This window comes from Brienomyrus brachyistius, unplaced genomic scaffold (genome assembly GCF_023856365.1).
Source record: "Brienomyrus brachyistius isolate T26 unplaced genomic scaffold, BBRACH_0.4 scaffold82, whole genome shotgun sequence".
Taxonomy (NCBI): domain Eukaryota; kingdom Metazoa; phylum Chordata; class Actinopteri; order Osteoglossiformes; family Mormyridae; genus Brienomyrus; species Brienomyrus brachyistius.
In genome coordinates, this window is record NW_026042357.1 from 80,507 (window position 1) to 102,236 (window position 21,730).

General features: G+C 45.6%; 1 protein-coding gene across 1 annotated transcript; it reads left to right on the plus strand.

Moving 5' to 3' along the window:
- The first annotated feature begins 1,766 nt into the window (after window positions 1–1,766).
- Window positions 1,767–4,102, plus strand: LOC125726991 (cold-inducible RNA-binding protein B-like). Its single transcript, XM_049003550.1, has 7 exons — window positions 1,767–1,898; window positions 2,332–2,441; window positions 2,526–2,632; window positions 2,728–2,851; window positions 3,063–3,162; window positions 3,242–3,312; window positions 3,450–4,102. Exons 2-7 carry the CDS (start codon window positions 2,342–2,344, stop codon window positions 3,461–3,463), a joined length of 516 nt encoding a protein of 171 aa, XP_048859507.1. The 5' UTR covers window positions 1,767–1,898; window positions 2,332–2,341; the 3' UTR covers window positions 3,464–4,102.
- The last annotated feature ends 17,628 nt before the right edge of the window (window positions 4,103–21,730 follow it).

Here is a 21,730-nt window from a genome sequence, read left to right on the forward strand (position 1 = left end):
GAGACTAACAATGAGTTGAGCTGGCTGGTTGTGTTACCATCACGTATACGGTGTTTAAACAATCCTCATGCGACACTCAAGCTGCGCAAACACTAAGTCACTCCCTCATAACAAACCCGGTCTTACTTTTGTTTCAACGCCATCACTGAGGAATGTTCCAGTTTTGTCATGGTAAGTGAAACCTCAAATCTCTCCACTGATGGGAATGAAAAGGAGTCGGTTCATTTGCATGACAAAACTGCTGTTCAGTTCTGAGAGCTGTGCCGTGAAGACGTACGGCCCATTTAATGTAAGAAACGCTCTGTTTTATTTGGAAATAGTTTAAAAAGTTATATTTTTCACGTGTTTAAAATGCAAACCAAGCACAACAGTATGTTCGAAAATATTTATTCAATAATATAATTAAGGACATTTCAATAGTGTCTTTTGGCATACTTGCCATTAGATGGCGCTTTAGTGCCAAATATTACAGACTCCGTTGTTTGATTTAATATTTAGGCATTTTGCTAGAGTGAAAGTTATCCTTATGATTTTCAGTTGTTATTGATATTGAATCTCTACAAGGGATTTGTCATTCATGTCAGTATTCGTAGCCAAAAAGTTTGTATATTTGTAAATTTTAATTCAATATGACTAATTGAACATGACGTCTGTAATTTTTATTTCAATTTAATGATGATCCTCTCTGCTTTCTTCACTATCCTTGCACTGGGGATACTGGATTGGGAAATACAAACCCACCCATCATCAAACTGTACAGGAAACACGTCATCCGCCGTGCAAACAGCATGGTGGCAGACCTTTCCCGCCATACCACCGACTGCTAACACCCCCCCCCCCACCCCCCCCCCCCGCCATCTGGCAGAGGGTTCCGGGGCATCCGAACAGTCACTACCAGACACCGCAACAGATGCTTCCCCTAGGCAATCTGGCTACCCTTCTGCCCTCCAAGGGCTAACACTGCGCCCATTAGTCCACCTCCCCTCTGTCGCCCCGCCCCCAACTACTCTTCAGTGATCCAGTTATTTGTTGGCCTATTTTCCTTTTTAATTACATTTGCACGTTCTTCTATTTGCAGTACAACGCACATGCGCACAACATAGTTTTGGACATTTGTATTGTGTTGTCTATATTATTTATTGTATTTGTGTTGTGTGGCCCCAGAGGGGGTCCAAAGTTATTTCAGTGCACTTTGAATTTGTACACGGATGTACTGAACATAAAGAACTCTTGAGTCTTGAGTATAACGTGAATACCCAGATGTCATAACGACTTGCAAAAAAATCTGCTATGAGTTTTGGCTTACTTGGGGCTAGTGGCCTACTAGCCAGCTGATGATCTTTACCCTGTTTCGGTTTGCTTATGTTTGCCTACACCCCATTTGCTCCTCGTATTGCTCGCAGCAGCCGAGTCCCATGTGTCCATGCCTCGCGCTTAGATTTGGCCGCGTGGAGGAGGGTGGAAGGCAAAGCAACAGGACGAAACATTCGAGGTGGCTAATCTCTTCGTTTTACTACTGAAATATGTAAAGCTTTCCAAGTAAACTTTTTTTCAAGCTTGCATCCAGAGCATTACTATATTTAGATTCAACATATTCAGCTTGATGGATAGACGGATGACCGATGCCCTGCGAATTCATATTAGAACAGCGAATGTAGCACAAGATGCCCACGACCACGTGAGTACTACCTGGGAGCAGAGGAAGCGCGCCGCCGATCGCGCCTCTCCCACAAGCCACGCCCTCCCTTCTAACGGACTCTTGCTATTGGTCAGCTGGCGCTCGTGCCCGCGCCGCACCCATAAAATAGAGTCCATTTTCATTCATTCTTGCACTCACCCACGTAGCGCGCTTCGGCAGCTTCGAAGTCGTTTGGATATTTCCACCGCTTAACAAAAAGGTGTTTGTTTGATTAACTGTTTTTTTGTGTATTTTCGTTCCTTATTCGCAGCCGTTTGATTTATATTGCGTGATCCGGTTACTTATTGGCGACGAATTTGCTTTCTAGCCCGTCTCGTGGTTGAAAAATTTGTGATAAATGATGATTTCAATATATTTTTCGCATCTGAACCGAGTTGTAGATGATCGCTTTCCGTTTCTAAGCTTCCTGAGGTATCGTGTTGTTTCGGGGCGATCCTCTCTTGTTCCAGGCCGCCGTGCATGGGGGGGTTTAATGGCGGAATCTTTCCTTAAAACCACTAAGCGGCAGCTAAAATGGCGCAGGTTCAGCGCTTCGACGCGCGTCCGCGAACACGAGCGCGGGAGCTAATCGGTGCCGGGTCTTTGTTTTAACTTGTACGATATCATGGGAAAATGCTTTTATTTTATTAAAGGAAACTCGAGATGTCCGACGAAGGGAAACTTTTTGTGGGTGGCCTGAGCTTCGACACCAACGAGGAGTCTTTGGAAGAGGCCTTCTCCAAGTACGGGACCATCGCCAAAGGTATGGCTCTGACCACCGCCCTCCGGCCCTCTTCAGCTTCCCCCAGTGCATCTTTAATATCCAAACCGCATTTTCTCCGTTTAGTTGATGTGATCAGGGACCGGGAGACGCACCGATCCCGCGGTTTCGGCTTCGTCACCTTCGAAAACCCCGAAGACGCCAAGGACGCGATGGCGGCCATGAACGGCAAGGTGCGTCCTGCTCTCTCTTAACCCCAAACTTGCAGATTGTACTGATCAGATATAAACTTTTTTTTCCTTTTTTCTCCCCATAACCCCCCGGACAGTCTGTGGACGGTAGGATGATTCGCGTGGACGAGGCGGGCAAACCCGGAGGAAGAGGCGGGGGATTTAGAGGTGGCGCCTCTGGTGGTAGGGGCGGAGGCTTCTTCAGAGGAGGCCGAGGAAGAGGTGCGTGTCAACCACGTGGTCTGCCTTCCACATGTTAATTCTCTCATTCATGCTTTTTTAATGAGTTTATTTGATTATTTTTTAATCACTTATCACACTCCCATGTACTTTAACTTTAATGTAGTATTCTGTTTTTGCTTCACTTTGTGAAACACTTTGTGAGCTGCATTCAAATGTCTGAAAGGATATTTATAAGTATTAATTTGTCCAGGTGGTGGTGGATATGGTGGCGACCGCAGCTATAGCAGTGGTGATCGTAGCTATGGGGGCAACTACTCCTCTGGGGGTGGATATTACAACAGGGACAACAGGTTGGTAAATGATCAGTGGTGGATGGGCTGTCATCACTGTCTGCAACTGTTTTTACTTATGATGATATTCTGCATACAGGAGTCAGGGTGGATACAGTGACCGTTCAGGGGGTTCCTACAGAGACAATTACGACAGCTATGACAGCTATGGTACGTATCGCACACCCCTATTCTATCATCACATTTATTGATCAGTCTGGTTTGTCCCAGTGCAGTGACTCCATCTCCTGGACCAGGAGATCTTTTCACTTCAGGTCCACCTTCATATCTGACACTTTCCTCCTCAGGTTCTCACGAGTGACATCTTCCCAGTTCCCAAGATCATCACTGGCCACGTTTAAAGATGAGCCTATAGAAGACCTACTCTCTCTCTCCTCTCTCTCCCCCCCGTCTCCCCTGTTGTCTGGCCTTCACTTTTTGAAGCAACCCAAGGCAATTTGAACACTTTTTACTAGTATTTTGCAAAGGATTTTTTTTATTTCATGCAGATCTGCATCTGAGTTCTGGCCCAAATGTCAGTGGGGCTCAGCAGCCTAATATCAGCACGTTCTTAAAACCAAACGCACGCCAAATCTGTTTTAGTTTTGACTTTGCATCCTGCTTGAAGTCAATGGCTCTGCCGTGCTGCCATAAGGCTTCTGTGCCTGCAACACATTCCTTTAGAATGACAAGTCAGATGTTACCGGACACGGACAGACCTCCCTGATCTGTAAATATTCTGTATATAAAGGTTGAGTTGCTTCGTCTGAGACGCCCTCCTACGGTCAGTGCTCGTCCTGCTGTGCCACAGCTGCGACATGCATTTTAACTGGTCTTATGTTCACTTGCCTTACAAGATGATGATCTCGTTCAGAAGGAATTGTGCTTTTTATTTTCTTTATCATCGATGTTGACTTTGATTTCTGGCTTTGATGCCCATTAAACGATTTGTTGAAAACTCTTCCTTTCTTGTCCCTTGTTCTATGTGAAAGGCCCTTGGACCTTGGTTTATGAGGGGTATAACCTTCAGATGTGGCTGTGAAAGTGACCAGATATTTGGTGCTTGTATGCTCTTAATATTTTGGCTTGTGATTTGCTTTTATAAGTAAAGCTACCATCTCCACCTGTTGGCTGACCCCCCCCCCCCGTAAAGTTTGCTTTTAACAAAACACTTTTGTTAAAGGTGAGTATGAAGCCAATATCTGAATTAACTGTTGTCTTGCGGTGAAGCATTACTTTTATTGCAGGTGTACATTTTCCATTTTGTGCATCACTTCCCTGTTTAGGTTGCCAAACAGATTAACATGGTGAGGTAGGAAGTCAATTAACCCAGGTGCCACATTCATGCAGGTCTAACGGCTTGTGCTGTGTGTGTGTCTATTGCATGGATGAGACAACCTGTACTCTTCCCTCATGTCATGACACAATCTCCCTGTGTAGCGTTTGTTCGATGCTACCGTTTCCACTTGCAGTCCAAAAATGTACAGTCGGGTTGAATCTATATATTTGCATCAAATACTGCAAGATTGTGTGTGTTTGTCCCATCAGGCTCTAGCATGGTGTCCTGTGTTGCCTGGAAATGCAGTGGAATGATGAATGTTCAGTGACTGAACATTTTGTACTTGCCTGTGTGTCCCAGCACATACACTCTGGAGGTCCTGGTCACCAACACGGTTACTCTTAGTTGCTCTTATTTCTGGCTGCTGTTACCTTTGCTCATGCTCTCTACTGCCTGTTCTGAGAAAGTGAGTGTTGGGTCAATTCTGAAGTGAAAGATGTTGAATTGCATAGTGTTCAGTTCTATGATATGCTGTCTCACGCCTGCTGATTATGGCTGTTTTTGATATTAATTATAGAAGTTCTCTCTAGGTCCGTTTGTGGCCGTAGAATTTAACACGGTAAGGCATAAACCACAAGGTCTGCAGTTGCACGAATATTAATCACCTGTGTGACATCTCTGTGCCAGCAAGAACTATTGATTTGCCCCCTCAAGCAATCGCTACCAGCCAGCGATTACCAGGTTTAGTAGGTGTGTTGAACAGGGAAAGCTGCAAGTTGTTGGATTATGGCCCCCTGGAGCCAAACTTGTGAACGCTGCTTCAAGCAATATGCAAGAATTGTACTATTGTGTGTGCAAGGCTAACCAAGGTAATATTCATATATTATCGCCTTTTATGGATAATTTTGGAAAGATGTCTAATAGAGTAATAGCCCAACTAGTAGTATGGTCTTGCTGCTATTATTTGGTAACAAATGTTTTCTTGTTACTAGTTTAATTTGACCCCCGGTTTCCATTGTATTTGTGTTTTTGGAATGTTGCAAACATTTTCACCAGCACGTTCTGGCCTCTTAGCAGCCAATCCGAATGCAGGGAAGCTTGTGCATGAGAGCTGATGTCACCCATAGCAACGGTCTTACTCTTAGGAGCTGGATATTTTCCTAACTAAAAGTTACTTTGTGAATGGGTTTTAGGTAAAAACTCAGTTTTAAAAACTTTTAGTGGTAAAAGTTTTTTTTTGTGAATTCTGGCCCTGGGCTTCAGGAGCTGATATATTGGTTTGCTCCAAGGTTGTCCCTCCCATTTTAGAAATTTTCAATTCCATTGCAAGATTTTCAATTACATTAATTTTTGTGGTGATTGAGTCTGGCCCACCATTTTCTCATGCCCTAAATGTGCGCATGATGCTCATTTCTGAGTGAATTCACTTAAGTCTGTATGCAATCTGTGTATGTAGGTGTTGTCTAGTGTCCTGATATGTGATTTGGTCACTGTCCAGTTAAAAAATCAGTTTGTGGGACATCTTGAGAGAGGCCGTTCAAGCATTTCATGAAAAAATCAAAGACTGTGAGACACCATGAGCCCCAGGGTTCGGATTGGTGACCTTCGGGAACTATGACGACCTTGAACAGCAAGGTGAGAATCAGGCTGCATTTCAGACTTTTTACTCCAGTGTATCGCTAGCAGGTCCAATTTTCATTATGGCCACTAGATGGCACCATAACCATCGCCTACGCTTCGACGTTCATTAAAAACGACCTACAGTATTTTTCACACTTGAATCATTGCCAGTAATTATTGAAACAAACTTTGGAGTTTGAAGGCAAATTGGGCTTGAGTGGTGGGTGGTATGACACCATAACTCCTGTAACAGGGACAAGTGATTCACTTCTTGCCCCCCCCCCCCGTCCTATAACCATTCTAACCTAGTATTCCTTGAAGGATGGTAGGATTTCTAATTCAGCACCTCCTTTACTCCCTTTCGAGCATGGTGACGGACATGGAGGTCGGACACAGCTGACGGCTACGACGAGGCTTCTTGGAAATCTGTGATGGCATCGAGTTAAAGGTCAGAGCGTACGAGGTAAATCTGTACCCCCCGGTGTGTTCCCACATGTTACAGAAATCACTCCGGCAGAAGCATATCTCTCCACGTGGGGGGGTTGCGATTCTTCAGATCAGTGTACCGTGGCCTGTGTAGGGTGGTGAATTGAAGACTGCACGCAATGTCACAGCGTATAGGTCACATCCACGATGTCATCCTTCCTTGGCACCGAACCGGGACTCCAGCTCAGGTGCTGCCCACCCCAGGCACTATCCAGACACGCGAGGAGGTGGAAAGCCTGGGTGGTCAGAACCAGCAAACACATGCTAATGCGCAAATTGGCAGGTTTGGCAGCACCAGTAGCCATAGATTTTTTTTTTACGTGGAGAAGAGTAAAATTAAAGCACTAGATGTTTTGAAAAGTGGGAATCCCAACCTCCGTCTTCACAGCTGAACCTGGGTCAGATCCATCCTTGTTGGCTCCTACGCGATGTCAGATCTGCCTGTTTCCATATTATCTCTTAATGATTCTCATTGTGCAAAGTGTCAATATACATCCCTTTAAGAAATAAACATGAAAGGCAGTAGCCACACAGGAGCATTAAAACGCTGTAATTGAGTTGCTGTTGAGACGCTTCCCGACGGACTTACTATGCTCTCTGGTGTTATCCAGTTAATGGTGTTTGTTTTACACAAGAGTAAACATCTTCTGAGAGCTGTGCTTCCACCCGGTTCAATTTGTTCCTAATTCGCATTCATGGTATTGAGATGTGCACTGAAGTATTGTAAACAGTTTTCTTTTTGAAGAGGTCTCCACAGAGCTCAGTAGGAATCCTCCAGTCGGTAACGAGCACTCGTCATTAAGGCGTATATTTTGGGTGTTCCCCAACGGGGAAGAACACAGATGTAGCCCGGTCCGCCCTTCCTGACCAGAGGGCCAGCCTGCATCCCAGCTCACTGCTTTCGAGAGAACTGCTTTTTTTTTTTTTTAAACAGGCTTATCGATCCATGCAGTCCTGAGTAGGTGTTGACCAGCTGGCTCTTGTGACCTCCTAGCCGCCCACAACCAGTTTAGTCCATAGTCTGTTTTTTGTAAATCGTTACAATGTGCCAAACACGTTTGACCCCTATTGTTTGGCTGGGGGCACTGCGTGATGCTACAGGCTTGGTACACTCATCCTGCTCAAACTGGGAAAGGAAGGGAGGACCTCAGCTTGCTGCTTTAGTTTTTACTCTTTGGTGAAGCTCTGCACCACTATAAGATGTTTTTGAGTACTTCTTTCTGACGGGCTTGTGATTTGAGGCTTTTGGGGACCCCTGCCCTCGTGAAGGAAATGCAGACCGGCTTCCTCTCTTGCCAGGGTAAAGCAAGGTAATGTGTGGTTCAGTTGATTAGGGTGCTCTGCAAATGATCAGAAGGTCATTGGTTCGAGTCCCAGGGTCAGCAAAATGTTTTTTCTTGTCATACCCTGTAGCAAGACCTTTATCACAGAGTTCCTCCAGGGACTACCTAACCCTACTTCCTCAAAATGTATGTATTGCTAAATAATAAACTAATGCAAGGTGCTAATTGTAAGATGTGGACGGAGCTGTTGTGTCAGGCTGTAGTGTCTGCATACAAAGTTTTCTAGTGATGCAGAAATAAAGGTCACATTTAAATCATCTGGCAAGTGTTCTTTTTGTGCTTTATCATGGCTTTTGGCTGGGTTTTGATATTTTTGGGGTTTTTTTTTTTAAATAATAATCTGAATCTTCTGAACTGTCTGGCTCTTAGTCATGTTTTGGAATCATTTATTACTGTCACAGAGTGAATACAGTTCATCAAATCCCACGATTGCTTTGCCACATTCTCGAAGTGTCAGGATTCTCCGTGTTCCCTCATGGGTAAGTGGCGGGTATGTCAGGGGTGATAGTTTATATATAGTCTGCTCTAAAATGGCAACTTTTTTGTGCTTTGTGACAGCTCCACAGCTACATGAAGTTTGGATTGAATAAAAAGGTGTGAGTGTTTTAGGGAACGGGGGCTGCGATGCGCGGGTGTTCTCAGAGGAGCTTGGTCAGTTATTACTCAGTTATTATTAGTGCTGATTTCTTAGAGGGGTTAGTCCATTTTTACTAATAGTCTTAATTCGAAATCCCCTAATCCATCTTAACCAGTTTTGGGGTTGATAGCAATGCAGATCCCAGAATACGAGTAATGCTTTATATATGTTTAATAGAAAAGGTCATTAAGATCATAGGCATGCAGGTTAACTCTGATAACCTCAGCATCAATGAAGTATGTCCATTTTGTATACCATGCGAATTATACTCGCTCTTCAAGTCATTATCGCTTTTCTCTCGCAAATGTTTTTTCGGAGTAATTTTCGGCCACCAGAGGGCAGTGGCGCCACATTGAACGGCCGCCTATCCGCGCGACTGAGGAAAGGAAACGTTCAACAGAAACACGTTTTAAATTATTTTTTTTCATTATAACTGGTAGATTTTTTTGCATGCCGTCCATAAATGGCAGTAGCTAGATGCCAGCTCATCCGTTTTACTGGAGTGATGTCAGCAGACCGTAAAAGACATTAAAAGGACTGTAAGAGTAAGGCGCATTTTATTCCCCATGTGGAGCCCATCCACGCGTTAGGACCCCTTTAAACAGGAGCTCCGCTGCTTGCTCCCTCGCGCCACTCTCCGGGCTCGGCCGCCGTCACAGGTAACGCGACGGATCCGGAGGGGCCGCGGAAAATAGACTTTATAAGTCATGATGCATTTGTGATTCAAATGACTGTTTTGTTTACACTAAATATAGGGGAAGGAATGTAGTTTTGAAAGAACATGGGAGCATTATTGAAAAATATGTGCCTTTATTCCCCCATGATGTATCAGTTTAGATCTTGGTGTGCTGTGGTTGATAAAGTGAAGAAGACCCCACTCTGTTTTCTTCCTGAGGTCATGTGCTCTTGAGCTGGGGGTTTCCCCCTCAGTAACCTGCAGGTTTTTATTATCCAGGCCATCAGTGACACAGGTATCTTCAGGAGGCTACTGCCAGATAACCTGCCCCCTAATGTTACATTTTATGTCTGCACTGGGGGCAGCGCAGCAGCTGAGCTCTCACCACCCAAGGTCAGGGTTATGGGTTGAAATCCCACCCTCCTGTGTGCGGGTATAGTTTGCGTGTGATTTCCTGCAGTTAATTTGGTTTCTTCCCATGCATTTTACACGCAGCTTAGTCCCTCTTCTCGGCCCCTATTGTGAATATGTAGTGGCTGCACCCCTGCCTTGAGCCCTCTGCTGCCCCCATGTGACCCTGCAGCAGAAAAGCAGTCAGAAAATGGATGGATAGATTCAGATGTACAGTGGGCACATGAGAGGTCAGGAACACTGGCTAACTCGCCCCCCCCCCCCCATCCCAGGTGTCTGTCTCACTGTTCCACCATTTCTGAGTTCTGTGCTTTAATTGGCTGTCCTGACATCGCAGCTCTGCGTTGACCTTTGACACAGCTGCATCACTGTATACATCTTTGGTGCATTACTGCGCCTTCCACATTAATGTGCTTATAGCTGTTTTTCTCTTGTGGGTTTGGGTCACAATGTTGCGTGGTTGAGGTTAATGTTGCTGTAATAAAAAGCTGAGAAAATATATTTTAAAGCTGACTTGTAGCAAGCTTCCACTCTCCATTAAATTCTTTTTCTGTTGAAAAATCTGTGATCGCTAAGGAATAATTTAAGCATGTTGTCTTTCCTCCTTTGAACCACTTGTACAGTACAGAGAGTCGCAGGCAGCCCTGGGTCCAAGGCTGGGGACAGGATGCCACGTCATCAGAGGGCAAAACACAGACCACGCACACAGTTGTGTGTTAATGTCTTTTCGGGGACCACTCATTCATTTCTATTGGAAAAATGCTAATGCTCACCATGACAACCTTAACCCCTACCCAGCCCTAACCATAAGTAACTAAACAAAATACACAAATTTTTGCATTTTTAGTTTTTTCATTGCAGTCGCTGATTTTCATAAAAGTGTTTTTCCAAACTGGTCCCCATATGGTAAAAAAAAGGGTATTCATCACGTTGTGGGGACATTTTGGTTCCCACAAGGTAAGGTATACCTGGAACACACACACACAAAGTGTGGTCAATTTGGAGGTGCCTGACTGCCTGCCTTTGGGAGGTGAGAGGATGCAGGAGCGCCTGGGGGAGACGGGGAGGAATAGGGAGGACACGTGAATCCCCCCACATACACGGAGCATGAGCAGAATCAGAATTAGGAGCTATAACACGGGAGGTGTTGGGCAACGATGAGCCGCGCAGCATGCAGATTACGTAACGTTATTTATATGAGCCGACGGCTGGTCTGTGGGCACAGAGTCCCTCCCACAGCCTGATCGTGTATCCCATGAGGGGGCCCGTGACTTTCTATGGTATCACTACATCCTGAGGCATGGATGCAGCATAAATTTTGTGTTGTGGACGTTTATTGTATTTGTACTTACGTATAGCACCATAAGAGATTATCGTAAAGATAGTCACGAATCCCTTTGCGAATCGCACATGAAGTTGGCTTCACCTGTTTATTTTTTGTTTTCTATTTAAATAGCTTTAACTGTCTTCTGCCATCCGCACATGCTTCTTTGGGCCTCATCACATGTAGCTTCCCTCGCAGTCTGTGCGCCGGCTTGTCGACTCGCCAGGCGTTTGTCCTTTCACATTTTCCGGAGGGTAACATCGCATCAGGAGACGCCGACCACAATAAAGTTGACTGAGCTCTTTGAAGGCCAGAGAGTAGTGGAACAGATGGACATTCCTCTGGAAGATCCCTGGGCTCTGGTGAACGGAGATCCTCCGCGTTACATTCCTGAAATCCCTGCAGGCAGCAGTAGAAAGGCAGACAAGGGATTAAAAAGCAGCACCTTGCAGTTGTCACCCACACAGCGGGAAGCAAATCTTTATTATACATTCAGAGGCGGTGATTTCTGAGTACTTAAATGCGTTATGAAGGTGTACTGAACATCTTATGAATGCAATATAAAAGCATTATGACTTTATGAAGATTTTTTTTTATTATTTTGATTTGGAATTTTTTACGAACAGAATTTTATTCAATTTCAGTTGCACTGTAAGGAAGGACCCGTTATGCACAGTTTAGAAAAGATAAAGGAATATTTTTTAATAAATTTGTCTGCAGCTCATTCTGTTAAAATGTGAGGAAAATCGTATCGTGAACTCAGAATCGTGTATCGAATTGTGAGTTGAGTGTATCGTTACATCCCTACCATCCATCCATCCATCCATCCATGCATCCATCTTCTAACCATTTAACCAGCACAGCATTGTGAGTCCTTACAATTCATCCATCAGTCTTCTAACCGCTTATCCCATACAGGGTTGAGAGCATCACAGTTCAGCTTAATGTCATTTGGCTCATAAACATTTAACAATTAAAATTTAGCAAGAACAGGATCTGACAGGGCGGCTTGCAAAAGTTAAAAGTCAGGTAATCATAGACAGGTGGTAGGAGTCAGAAGGTAACTGCCCCCCCCCCCCCCCCCCCCCCCAAGCTAAGCCCCCACTCCCCTGGGTGCACTGCCCTCATGCATGTGAGGAATAAGGGTGTAGGTGTTCAGAGCAGACGCAGTCACTGCATGCTTGCTGTGAGTCACAGCTCACGCTCAGCTGATGGTGACCCCAGCCACGGGGGGAAGGAAGGAGACCAGCTGTGGGACACCTGCCCCCACCCCCCTGCAATGGCAGCTCCTACTGCTTCCTGTTGTTAAAGTTTAAATGAATGTAATAATTTAGGAGTTATGGCTCAGAATGTTCATTTTTATGTTTTTTTTTTTTTTTTTTGGGGATGCATGTTAAAAGCTGTGAAAATATTAAAATAGCAACATGTTGATTTTGGCTGGGACCGGTATGCAAATAGCCGAGCAGCGGCTCAGGCATGCCTGTGAAATGCCCAGCGGAGTCTAGACTGAAGTATGCACTCCCATACCTGAACCACAAGCTTTTTATTGTCTTTATTTTTAAATGGAAAGTCACGGTGGTTTGGGAGAAAGGACCTGGCGGGGGCTGAGAGCTGGGGCAGTAATGGCATTCACAGAAGGGGGTCAGGGGGGCAGTAAGGGGGCCTTTTATCACCCCCCCACCACAACCCTGCTTTATTAGGACTGGGGGGGGTTTGGAAAAGGGCTGCTTTTCATGATTGGACGTTGGGGAAGAAACAGGGGTAAGAAATGCAGAGATGCCTTCAATCACAGGAGAAATTACATATTTATTAAGCGGAGAAGACGACGGTGAGGAGCGGACATTCCTCGAGCGGCGGTGCACCGCGCTTAACGTGTTTTCACAGGTGGGGGCCGTGAGACAGAGGGTCGGTGAGGGCTGGAGGTAGGAGGCGGTGTGGCGTCTGTGGGGTATGAAGCCATCTGTGCGCCGTGGTCCTTCCAGAGTGGGGCTGATGCTTCTCACCAAGGTATGGCACCAGAACCACGACGAGCCAGATTTCTGGACAAGGCTTTGATCCATTCTGCGGCAGACGGCATGCATCCTGCAGTGCCAGCCCAAAGCGTAAATGTCCCAGCGGCCACTAGGGGGCCCCTGTCTCATCAGCCTGTCAGAATGGGAGAGATGAGGACGAATGACAGCTAGATTAATCAAATTGCTTTGGGCCCTGAAAAGTCTTGGACCCGTTTTGCTGGTTTTGTTCCAGTTGATTTCTGGGGCCCGGTTATCCAGATGACCTGTCTGTACCGATCCACTCCTCCGAAATCCATCCATCTCTTCTAACTTTCTTTTTATTTCGGAACATAAACCAAACTCACAGAACTGAAATATGTTTGTCCTGATTGTTGACCTGCAGATAGAACTATTTAGTCCTGTGTCACTGGGTTCTAATGCCTGTCTTCAAGCGTTTGGGGTGGGGGGGGGGGGGCAATTTCCTGGAAAAGTAGCATGACTCAAGATCCAAAAAGCATTTGAGCTATATGCACCCTCCTCCATCAACTAATGTTCCCAATGTCACCTCTTCGTCTCAGGCGTGCGCCTTCTGGAGCATCATGAAAAAGGAATGTTCCTTCTAGGGGAAAATGTTTCCAAATAAGTTGTTTGTATTCATGTACAGTATGGGTTCTGTGCCAGTATTTATTCTTAAGATTATGACACTGCTGCTGTTGGAAGTGCTCGCTGTAAGGATGTAATTATCATTATGAAATCAAAGCAGCCGTAATAAGACCAAACAATAATTCATCTGGGTGCTTGGAAAGACTTTTAATTAGAAATCTCATTCTGTTGCAAATCTTTACTGCGTTCCAAAGAGCAGGAGCGCCAATATGAGCTTCTAATAAGTAATCTGAATCCACCGAGACCCCTCATTACCCAGCATGCTCGGTTTCCAAAGCCAGCCAGCCAAGTCAGGTTTTCACTGGAATGGGTAATAAACTGAAAGCTTTTAAAGCAAACCTAAGTATGTATTTTTGTAAATAACTAAGTTTTCTTGACTTTAATAATGACTTTAAACGTATCTAACATTTAATGTTTAACATATAGTTTATCGTTTATATATGCACATGGATGTGTAATTCATCAGTGGTACCAGAACTCAAATCAGGTCAGTTATTTTTTTTTATAAAATTTCCAGTGTCTTATTCTGTAGACTGTAGATCATCCTTTCGGAGCATGTGGAGTGGCCTTTTGGTGTGTTACCTGGCTCCTGCAGATGCCAGACACATCTGGAATTTTAAGTAATTTTAAATTGACTTTCCCTGAAAAAACTCCCATGTGCCCTGAGAGCGCACGGGAGATGGTACACCTGGGATTTCATTGCTTGACCACAAAGTCTCAAGCCAAGACAACATCCAGTTTGTTCACAGACCATCTGAATGTTCTCTCTGATACTGGAACACGCTATAAATCTTACGAAAAGTCAGAAGCAAATGGAGAGAAAGGGCTTTGTGACACAACGCACACAAGCCTGATTTCTATTCCATGCTTGTCTCAGTAATACCTGTTCGTCTCGCTCCGCCGCTGTATAGAAGCCCCCCCCCCCCCCCCCCCGTCTCAGCAATGGCCCCCTGGAGTCACTCAGAGGGATCCGACGGCCCGAAAGATGTGCCGAGGTCAGATCTTCAAAGTGCATTCAGACTTAACAGAGGCCAAAGACATTTTAGCGCTTGCATGTTAACTCCGGGGTGGTGCGGCGGCTCGGTCCCTGGCTTAGAACCGTCACCTTATGCCTCCAAAGATGGGAGTTAGATTCACACACTTGATTCTGCAGGTTTCTTCTTGCCAATCTGAAGCAGTGTTTCCCAATCCGGTCCTCAGGGACCCGCAGTCGGTCCATGTTTTTGCTCCCTCCCAGCTCCCTGCCAGACAGTCCACATTGAACTGTCTTGGGTCCCCAAAGACCGGATGGGGAAACACTGATCTAAAGACATGCAATTAGATGGGCTGATGTTTCTAAATTGCCTGCTGTGCAGTGTTTTTCAACCCAGTCCTGGGAGACCCTTAATCAAGATCACCAACAACCTGGTACAAGTGTGTTGAGAGCTGGGTGGGAGCAAAAATGTGGACTGTCTGGGGGTCCCTGAGGACCGGGTTAAAAAGCACGGCTAAAGTGAATCGTTGCCCTGTGTTTTTGCTATTCCTGGGCTGAGTTCAAGCTTACCATCACCCTGTACTCTGCAAGTAAGAGAAGATGGATGGATGTCTGTTTTTAAACAGTACATGTGTAAAAAGCCAAATATTATAGCACGTAAGAACTTGTTTTTCTCGTCCGAGGAAAATAAGCTTCAAATATTTTGGAAAGACCTGCCAAAAACATGTGCCTGTTCTAAGTCTGAAATAAAGCAGAAATATTCCGTAAGGATCCATAAGATCGCACCGGCCCTCTCTGGGCTCCAAGGCACTCCTGCTGTAGGTTTTGGCTTTTCTGTCTAATTAGTTAGCCATGTTAATTGGACTCTTCTATATCCGGGAACCAAGAGCCCCTATTTTTGCCAAAACCTTTGGCAGCTCGAGCTGACCAGTGGAAAATCCTCTGGGTTTTTTTTTTAGCACGTTGGGCACGCTGGTCTCTTGCTTGTGTCAACATTCCCATGGCTGTTCCATTTTGACGATCCCCAAGAAAGAACAGGGTCTGTCGACTCTGATTTCAGAAATCTGATTCGCCAAGCATCTCCTCCGTAGATGAAGCCAGTACTGTTATTCTTCTCAGTGAAACTCATTTTCTACTAGAACTACAGGATCTGAACACCGTTGCGTCCTCCAAGCTAACCTGCTCTCTAGATACTGGAGACAGTCTTTGAATCAGATCTGGTACTTACTTGTTAATCTGTGTATTTTTAGTATGACGTGTTTTATAAGCGTAAGGGTTGCTGTTAGGAGCCTTAAGCTAGCAGAAGTGTAGGGAAGTACTGCATAGCTGAGGATAGATTCTGAAATGTCAGTACATTCTATAATAATCCTTTGTTGGCCATTGTACAGGTACATTGGAATTCTTCTCTTTGCCTACCCCATCTAGCTCTCTATAGCTTGGGGGGCACAGCACAGGGTCAGACAACATGTGGGGCTCCTGGAGCTGGGGGTTAAGGGCCTTGGTCAAGGGTCCATGGACATGTGACTGTTCTGCCGAAGCTGGGGCTCAAATCAGTAACCTTCTGATCACAGGTGAAGAGACTCAGCCCACTGGACCACTCACCGCCCCAACGACTAACCCCATTGGACAGTTGTCTGTCTCCATTCTCCCTTATGCATTTGGCAGGTAACAGCAGCTCATTGTCATTTGTGAGCTTCCCTGATTTTGTAGGATTTACCCCAAACAGCAAGTCTTCCCTTTTTGTTACTATCAGTGCTTTGTGTCGTCTTGGTGATAGCAGCAGTGCACAGAGGACCTGAATTCATAAGCCAGATGTGCAAACATACAGCAACATTTGATATGTATCAGTGCCATACCAAGTACACTAGAAGTGTATGGACACCAGCTCACCCATCATCTAATTTCAAAACCAAGTGTATTAATATGAAGTTTGTCCACCCTACGATATCCTCCTCTGGGAACCTGTTTTAACATTGCTGGTGAGATTTGCTGCCATTCTGGTTGGATATTGATATAGGGTGATCAGGCCTTTCAATGCGTTTCTGTGTCCTACCTCTTTGGGACTGAATTTGTCCTCAGATGTGTCCACTTCACAGCCATGTCACTTGTGGTTGAGCAAGGCAGCTTTATCGGGGCAGAAATTTGGTAAACTTACTTGTTAGAAAGATTGAGTCTTCTGTACTGTCACCTGCTCTGCTGTTTGTTGCTGGAGATTGTAATTCTTTAATTATAGTCCCATGTTTGCAATGGGTGTGGCGTAATTAGCCAATTCCTCTAATAGGGGTGTCCACATACTTTTGGCTATATAGTTTATTGTCATCCTTCTTGTCCTCCAGTTCATTCTCACGCTCCAGAACACGCAGTTCTCTGAATATTGTCTCCAAATAGCTCATATTTTGTGATTATGTGTACGTGCCCTGTGATGATGGGGCATCTCCCATCCAGGCTGTATCCTGCGTAGGCAGGAATCGGCTCCCGACCCCTTGCAGCTCCCTGCTGGATAGGTGCTTATGCACTTTATCATTCTTTAGGCCGTAAATTTAAATCGTAACGTTTTTTTTATAACACCTGAGGAGCCCTTTAGTGCTAGAAAAAAAGATGTTCTTGGTTCTGTTTGAATTACCCTATAAATACATAGCAGTTTTAATGAGAAAAACATTCTTAAAGGAAAAGTCTGCCCATGTTTATAAGCCAATGAACACCAGTACATTAGCTTAGGATTCCTCCAGAGCCCTGCTGGGTTACTTATTACAATGAAGGTCATCTCTGTCTTAATTGTAAATATGTACTTATTACGCACAATGGGAACGTAAAGCTTTTCTTCATCACTGACGGCGGACTAATACCTGCTGCTAAACATTTCATTACCTATGTCATCTACTGTCTCCAAGGGCTTGCATTGACTTGGGGGGAGGGGGGTGAGTGGTGGGGGGTGAAGATTGTTTTGAGCATGAAAGTCCTAAATGAAAATGTGGTGTGAAGTATTAGACAGGTTGCACTCCTTGGAAGTACCATTAAGGGAAAAATGTCCCACAGTTAATTCGGTACGGGACAACGAGAAGGCAATCCTACCTCAACTGCCGCTGGACGTATATCACGCCAGACTTCTGAATGCTGTATTCCCCAGTTTGAATAATCTTGATCTACGAAACACATGTCCACTTGAAATGTGGAATATGCATTTAAATGTTCTGAATATATGCTTGAAAGGGGACTGGTCTGCAAACACGACTCTGCACCGGGGCTCATTTCAGGCTTATTCAGCACCGCGGCGAAGCGAACTAGGCCAGCTTGTCTTTTATCTCCAGTAATGACCCTCTGAACAGGCGGGTGGAAAAACCGGCTAATTACACTCAGAAATGTTCTCTCCTTCCCATTCTGATTTGGAGCAATTAAAAGCAGACGTCCAGCAGGAATCAAAGGGTATAAATAGATGTGAGATAACTGCCAGACTGTCTGTATTCAGGCTGATGTTTTACTTCAATCGGATTCCGCTTGTGGCCATGAGACGATCGTTGTTAGGAAGCCAGCGCTCCCTGCAATAAAATCTGCGAACAATGAAATACAAGACTCCTTCTAGATTGTTCTGTCTGTAAGTTAAGGGCCCGTGGGGATGGTGGCGCATACCTTCAGAAATGCGCGTGGCTGCACGACTGTGCGAGGAAGCAGGCAGTATCCTCTGAACGGAACCTGACGGTTTAATGCGACGGCCAGGCGGTGTAGAAATGAAATTCTTTTTTAAAAAAATAGTGTCCCAGGGGTGTTTGAGGCTCATATAATGCTGGACTGTCTGTACAGGTAGCAGAAGGTGCAGGGCTCCGAATTAGCACTATTTAGCGATGAAAATGAGCGTAACGAGCCGATACAGGTGCTCTTAGACTTACGAGTTATGTTCCGATGAAACCATCGTAAGTGGAAAATGAATACAAGTAAATAAATAACTACCATCACTGAATAAGTTAATAAATAATTACTGTAACTCACTACAGATCAGTAATTGAATAGTAAATTAATGAATACGAGTTTTTTTGGTTAAAACAAACCATGTGATATGTTGTTAAACGCTGTATGAGATGTTTACGTTCGTGATTGCCGCAGAGATGGGAAGCACGGCTGCGTGGATGCTGCCATCGGCTGGCATCAGTAGAAAGTATCTTACGCCACCCAGGAACAGATCAAAGTTCAAAGTTTGATGACTAATGAATGCGCATCACCATTGCACCATCGTAAAGTCGAATTGTCGTAAGGCTTAAGATATATATACGATGTGTATATTCCTAGGCAGAGTTTTTAAGGGTAGCGGGAGAGACTCGGCCTTTGGACCGGCTTCCCTCAGTTCCGTTTCTGCTGGGGTCACTGCGTCCGCCACCCACGTCTGTGGTTTTCCAGGAGATGGAGCGTGACGCTAATTGGGTCTCCACAATACCGCACGGCATGCAGCAGGAAGCGCGGTGAGGCTACGTTTACACCGGCTAGCGGCCATAACATCGGCAGGCCGTGTCAATGTCTCGTCTATTAAATACCACAACTTTCCAAACCATCCAGCTGCAATCAGTAGAAAACACTTCTAATGTTTCTAATACATTAGAGAACTTTGTCTGTGAACTCCACATGTATTTTTAAGGTTTCTAAGAAGAAACAGGCTGAATGGATGTTAATAATTGTAATTAAGTAATAATAATTAATAATCAAATTATTTGAGTGGTGGAATATTTAGAACTTGAACTCCAGACTGATGACTAACCAGGAAGAGAGGCCTTATAAAATATACTAAAGCACCTGGAGCAATTTCTGCACCCCCATGCTGTGCTCCCCCCCACTGGTATTTGGGGTATTCGGCCGGGGCCGACCAGGGAGGCAGGTCTTTCTGTGAGAAGTGAATGAAGGACAGAAAGGGAAAGATAAACTTGGAGGCAAACATAAAGGAGCGGGGGTCTTCGGGGCGGGCAAGCTCAGGGACGGGGAGCAGAGGCAGGCAGACGGTCTGCGTAGGTCGTTAGAGAGATTTGGGGGATGGACAAAACAGGCAGTGGTTGGAGTTCTTCTAAAAACAGCCTATTGAAGATGGAGCAACGAGAACACAGTGTGCTGTGTCCCCCCCCCCCCCCCCCCCAAGTACATCCACTCTCACGCCACCCCCCCAAATCCCTTAAAGCACATCTTTCTCACTGTAGCTTCAGGTGAGTTACATAACTGTCACAAACGGCGCACTGGAAAACTTTACTCGTCGCTGAGTCCTGACGCGCGGGCAACACGCGATTTCCAAGGCCGGTGAGAGTTAGGGTTGCCGTTCTGTGTTACCCGTGTTGGCAGACGGGCTACACCCTCAATTTGCAGCTTTGGCACTGACCAGGGACCTATTGATTACAAAAATGGTTATTAATCCCTTTGGGCATTGTGACAGGCGTACTTTTTCCACACATCATTAAAAACTAATGATTTTGGAAGTTGGCTCATCAGAAGAGAACTTGGTGACTGCAGTGATCCTTGACTCTGTTACCAAGAGTCAGAGCTTAATAAAAGAAGAAAGCGTATCTCAGCTTGGTCTGTTGATGATCACGAGGACTAAAATTTTGTTTTTCACTCGTTGCTGCTGCTAGCCAGGCAGGGAGAGCATACCAACGCAGTGATGGTGTTTCTGCCCGTCCATTCACATGACTACGGTTGGCCACCTGGACGAGTATCTCTCCATGCATAGCCTCCTTTATCCACCAGAAGACTCCCTTCCTGGAGCTTTGCTTTCCCTTGGCCTCAATATCCCCCCACCTCTGGCTTCCATCTCCTCCCCGTTGTGTTTTTCCCTGGAGCCTGATGAGGCCGACTGCTTATTGTGAAATACAAGCAGATGGATATGCAGAGAAACAGGGAAGGCTACCAAAGAATGCAGAGTCTACTGCTGTCCCGGAGAGCCAGTCATGCGGTCCGACGCTACCATTTTTCAGAGGTGTTATTCACATTAACATATCATAAAGATTGGGCTGTATTGCATCCTAATCAGGAACACCGGCTGCATCTAATATGTTTTAATTTACATTTGGTCAGAATGGGAAATGATCCAATTATTACTACCTCCAGCAGTATCTCAGCTGGTACAGCGGCATGACTCATGAGTCATGTAGTCCGTGCTGCTAGCAGGAGACGATGTCACCCTCCAAAGGGTGTACAGGGCCGCAGCAACCCTTGACTTTAGGGCAGGGGAGCACCCTGCATGGGATGCCAGTCTATCACAGGGCAATTTAGAGACTCCAGTTCACCTAAGGACATGTTTTTGGACTGTGGGCGAAAACCCATGCAAGAGATATTACCTGGTATCTTGGGTGGAGCTTAAATTGGCTTCGCTGCTGACATCATAAGCGGGGGCGTATCCCTTATTTTGATTGGTCGAGGGGTTATGTCCATAAATGGTCACGTGTTGCCGATAGGGGGCCCAGGGTGAGGTCGGGCACGGCTGCCGGTGGAGTCCCAGGGCTCCCTCTGAGCTGCTCGCGTCCGTCCATGCTGGAGTTTTCCGGCGACCCAAGCAGCCTCACGCCCACCCTCCAGGGGAAGGGTCCGCGTCTCGTCCCGGTGCTCTGTCTCCACATCGCGTCCCGCTGCACGCTCCTCGGGAGCCCGAGAAGCCAGCCTCTCCCTGGCTACTCAGGGCTGGCCTCGCCCCCTCTCCACATGCGACCTCAGCTCACACGTGACGACCCACTGGATTTAAGCATATTACTAAGTGGAGGAAAAGAAACTAACCAGGATTCCCTCAGTAGTGGTGAGCGAAGAAGGAAGAGCCCCATGCTGAATCCCCGTCCGTCCCACGGCACGCCAGTTCGAGCCCCGGGCTCCTCAGGTGTTATTAAGCCACACAAGCCGGTACAAAAACTCACCAACTTGGTGTCCTAGTTTATCCTGAAACGGCACCTGTGGGTAACTAATAGTAAGGAAAGAACATCCAGCCTTATCATTTCAAAGCGTCTTTAATAATAAGTTAGAGGATTAGGAGATAGAACTATGTTTTGGCTCTGTCCCTCGATTATCTGAGTTCTGGACAGACATATTCAAAAACATTGAGCAGGAAATCAACATAGTTCTACTTCCTGATCCTCTAACAGACCTGTTCAACATTCTACCATCCGATACCATGCCACCCTCCCCTTACTGGCTAGGCACCTCATCCTTTTAAAATGGATACACGCCAGCC

Excerpts from the sequence above, each read along its gene's own strand:
- LOC125726991 (XM_049003550.1), top strand. The coding sequence starts at position 2,342 with ATGTCCGACGAAGGGAAACTTTTTGTGGGTGGCCTGAGCTTCGACACC. Across the intron at positions 2,442-2,525 it reads GTACGGGACCATCGCCAAAG|TTGATGTGATCAGGGACCGG; the intron begins GTATGGCTCTGA and ends TTCTCCGTTTAG. Across the intron at positions 2,633-2,727 it reads TGGCGGCCATGAACGGCAAG|TCTGTGGACGGTAGGATGAT; the intron begins GTGCGTCCTGCT and ends CCCCCCGGACAG.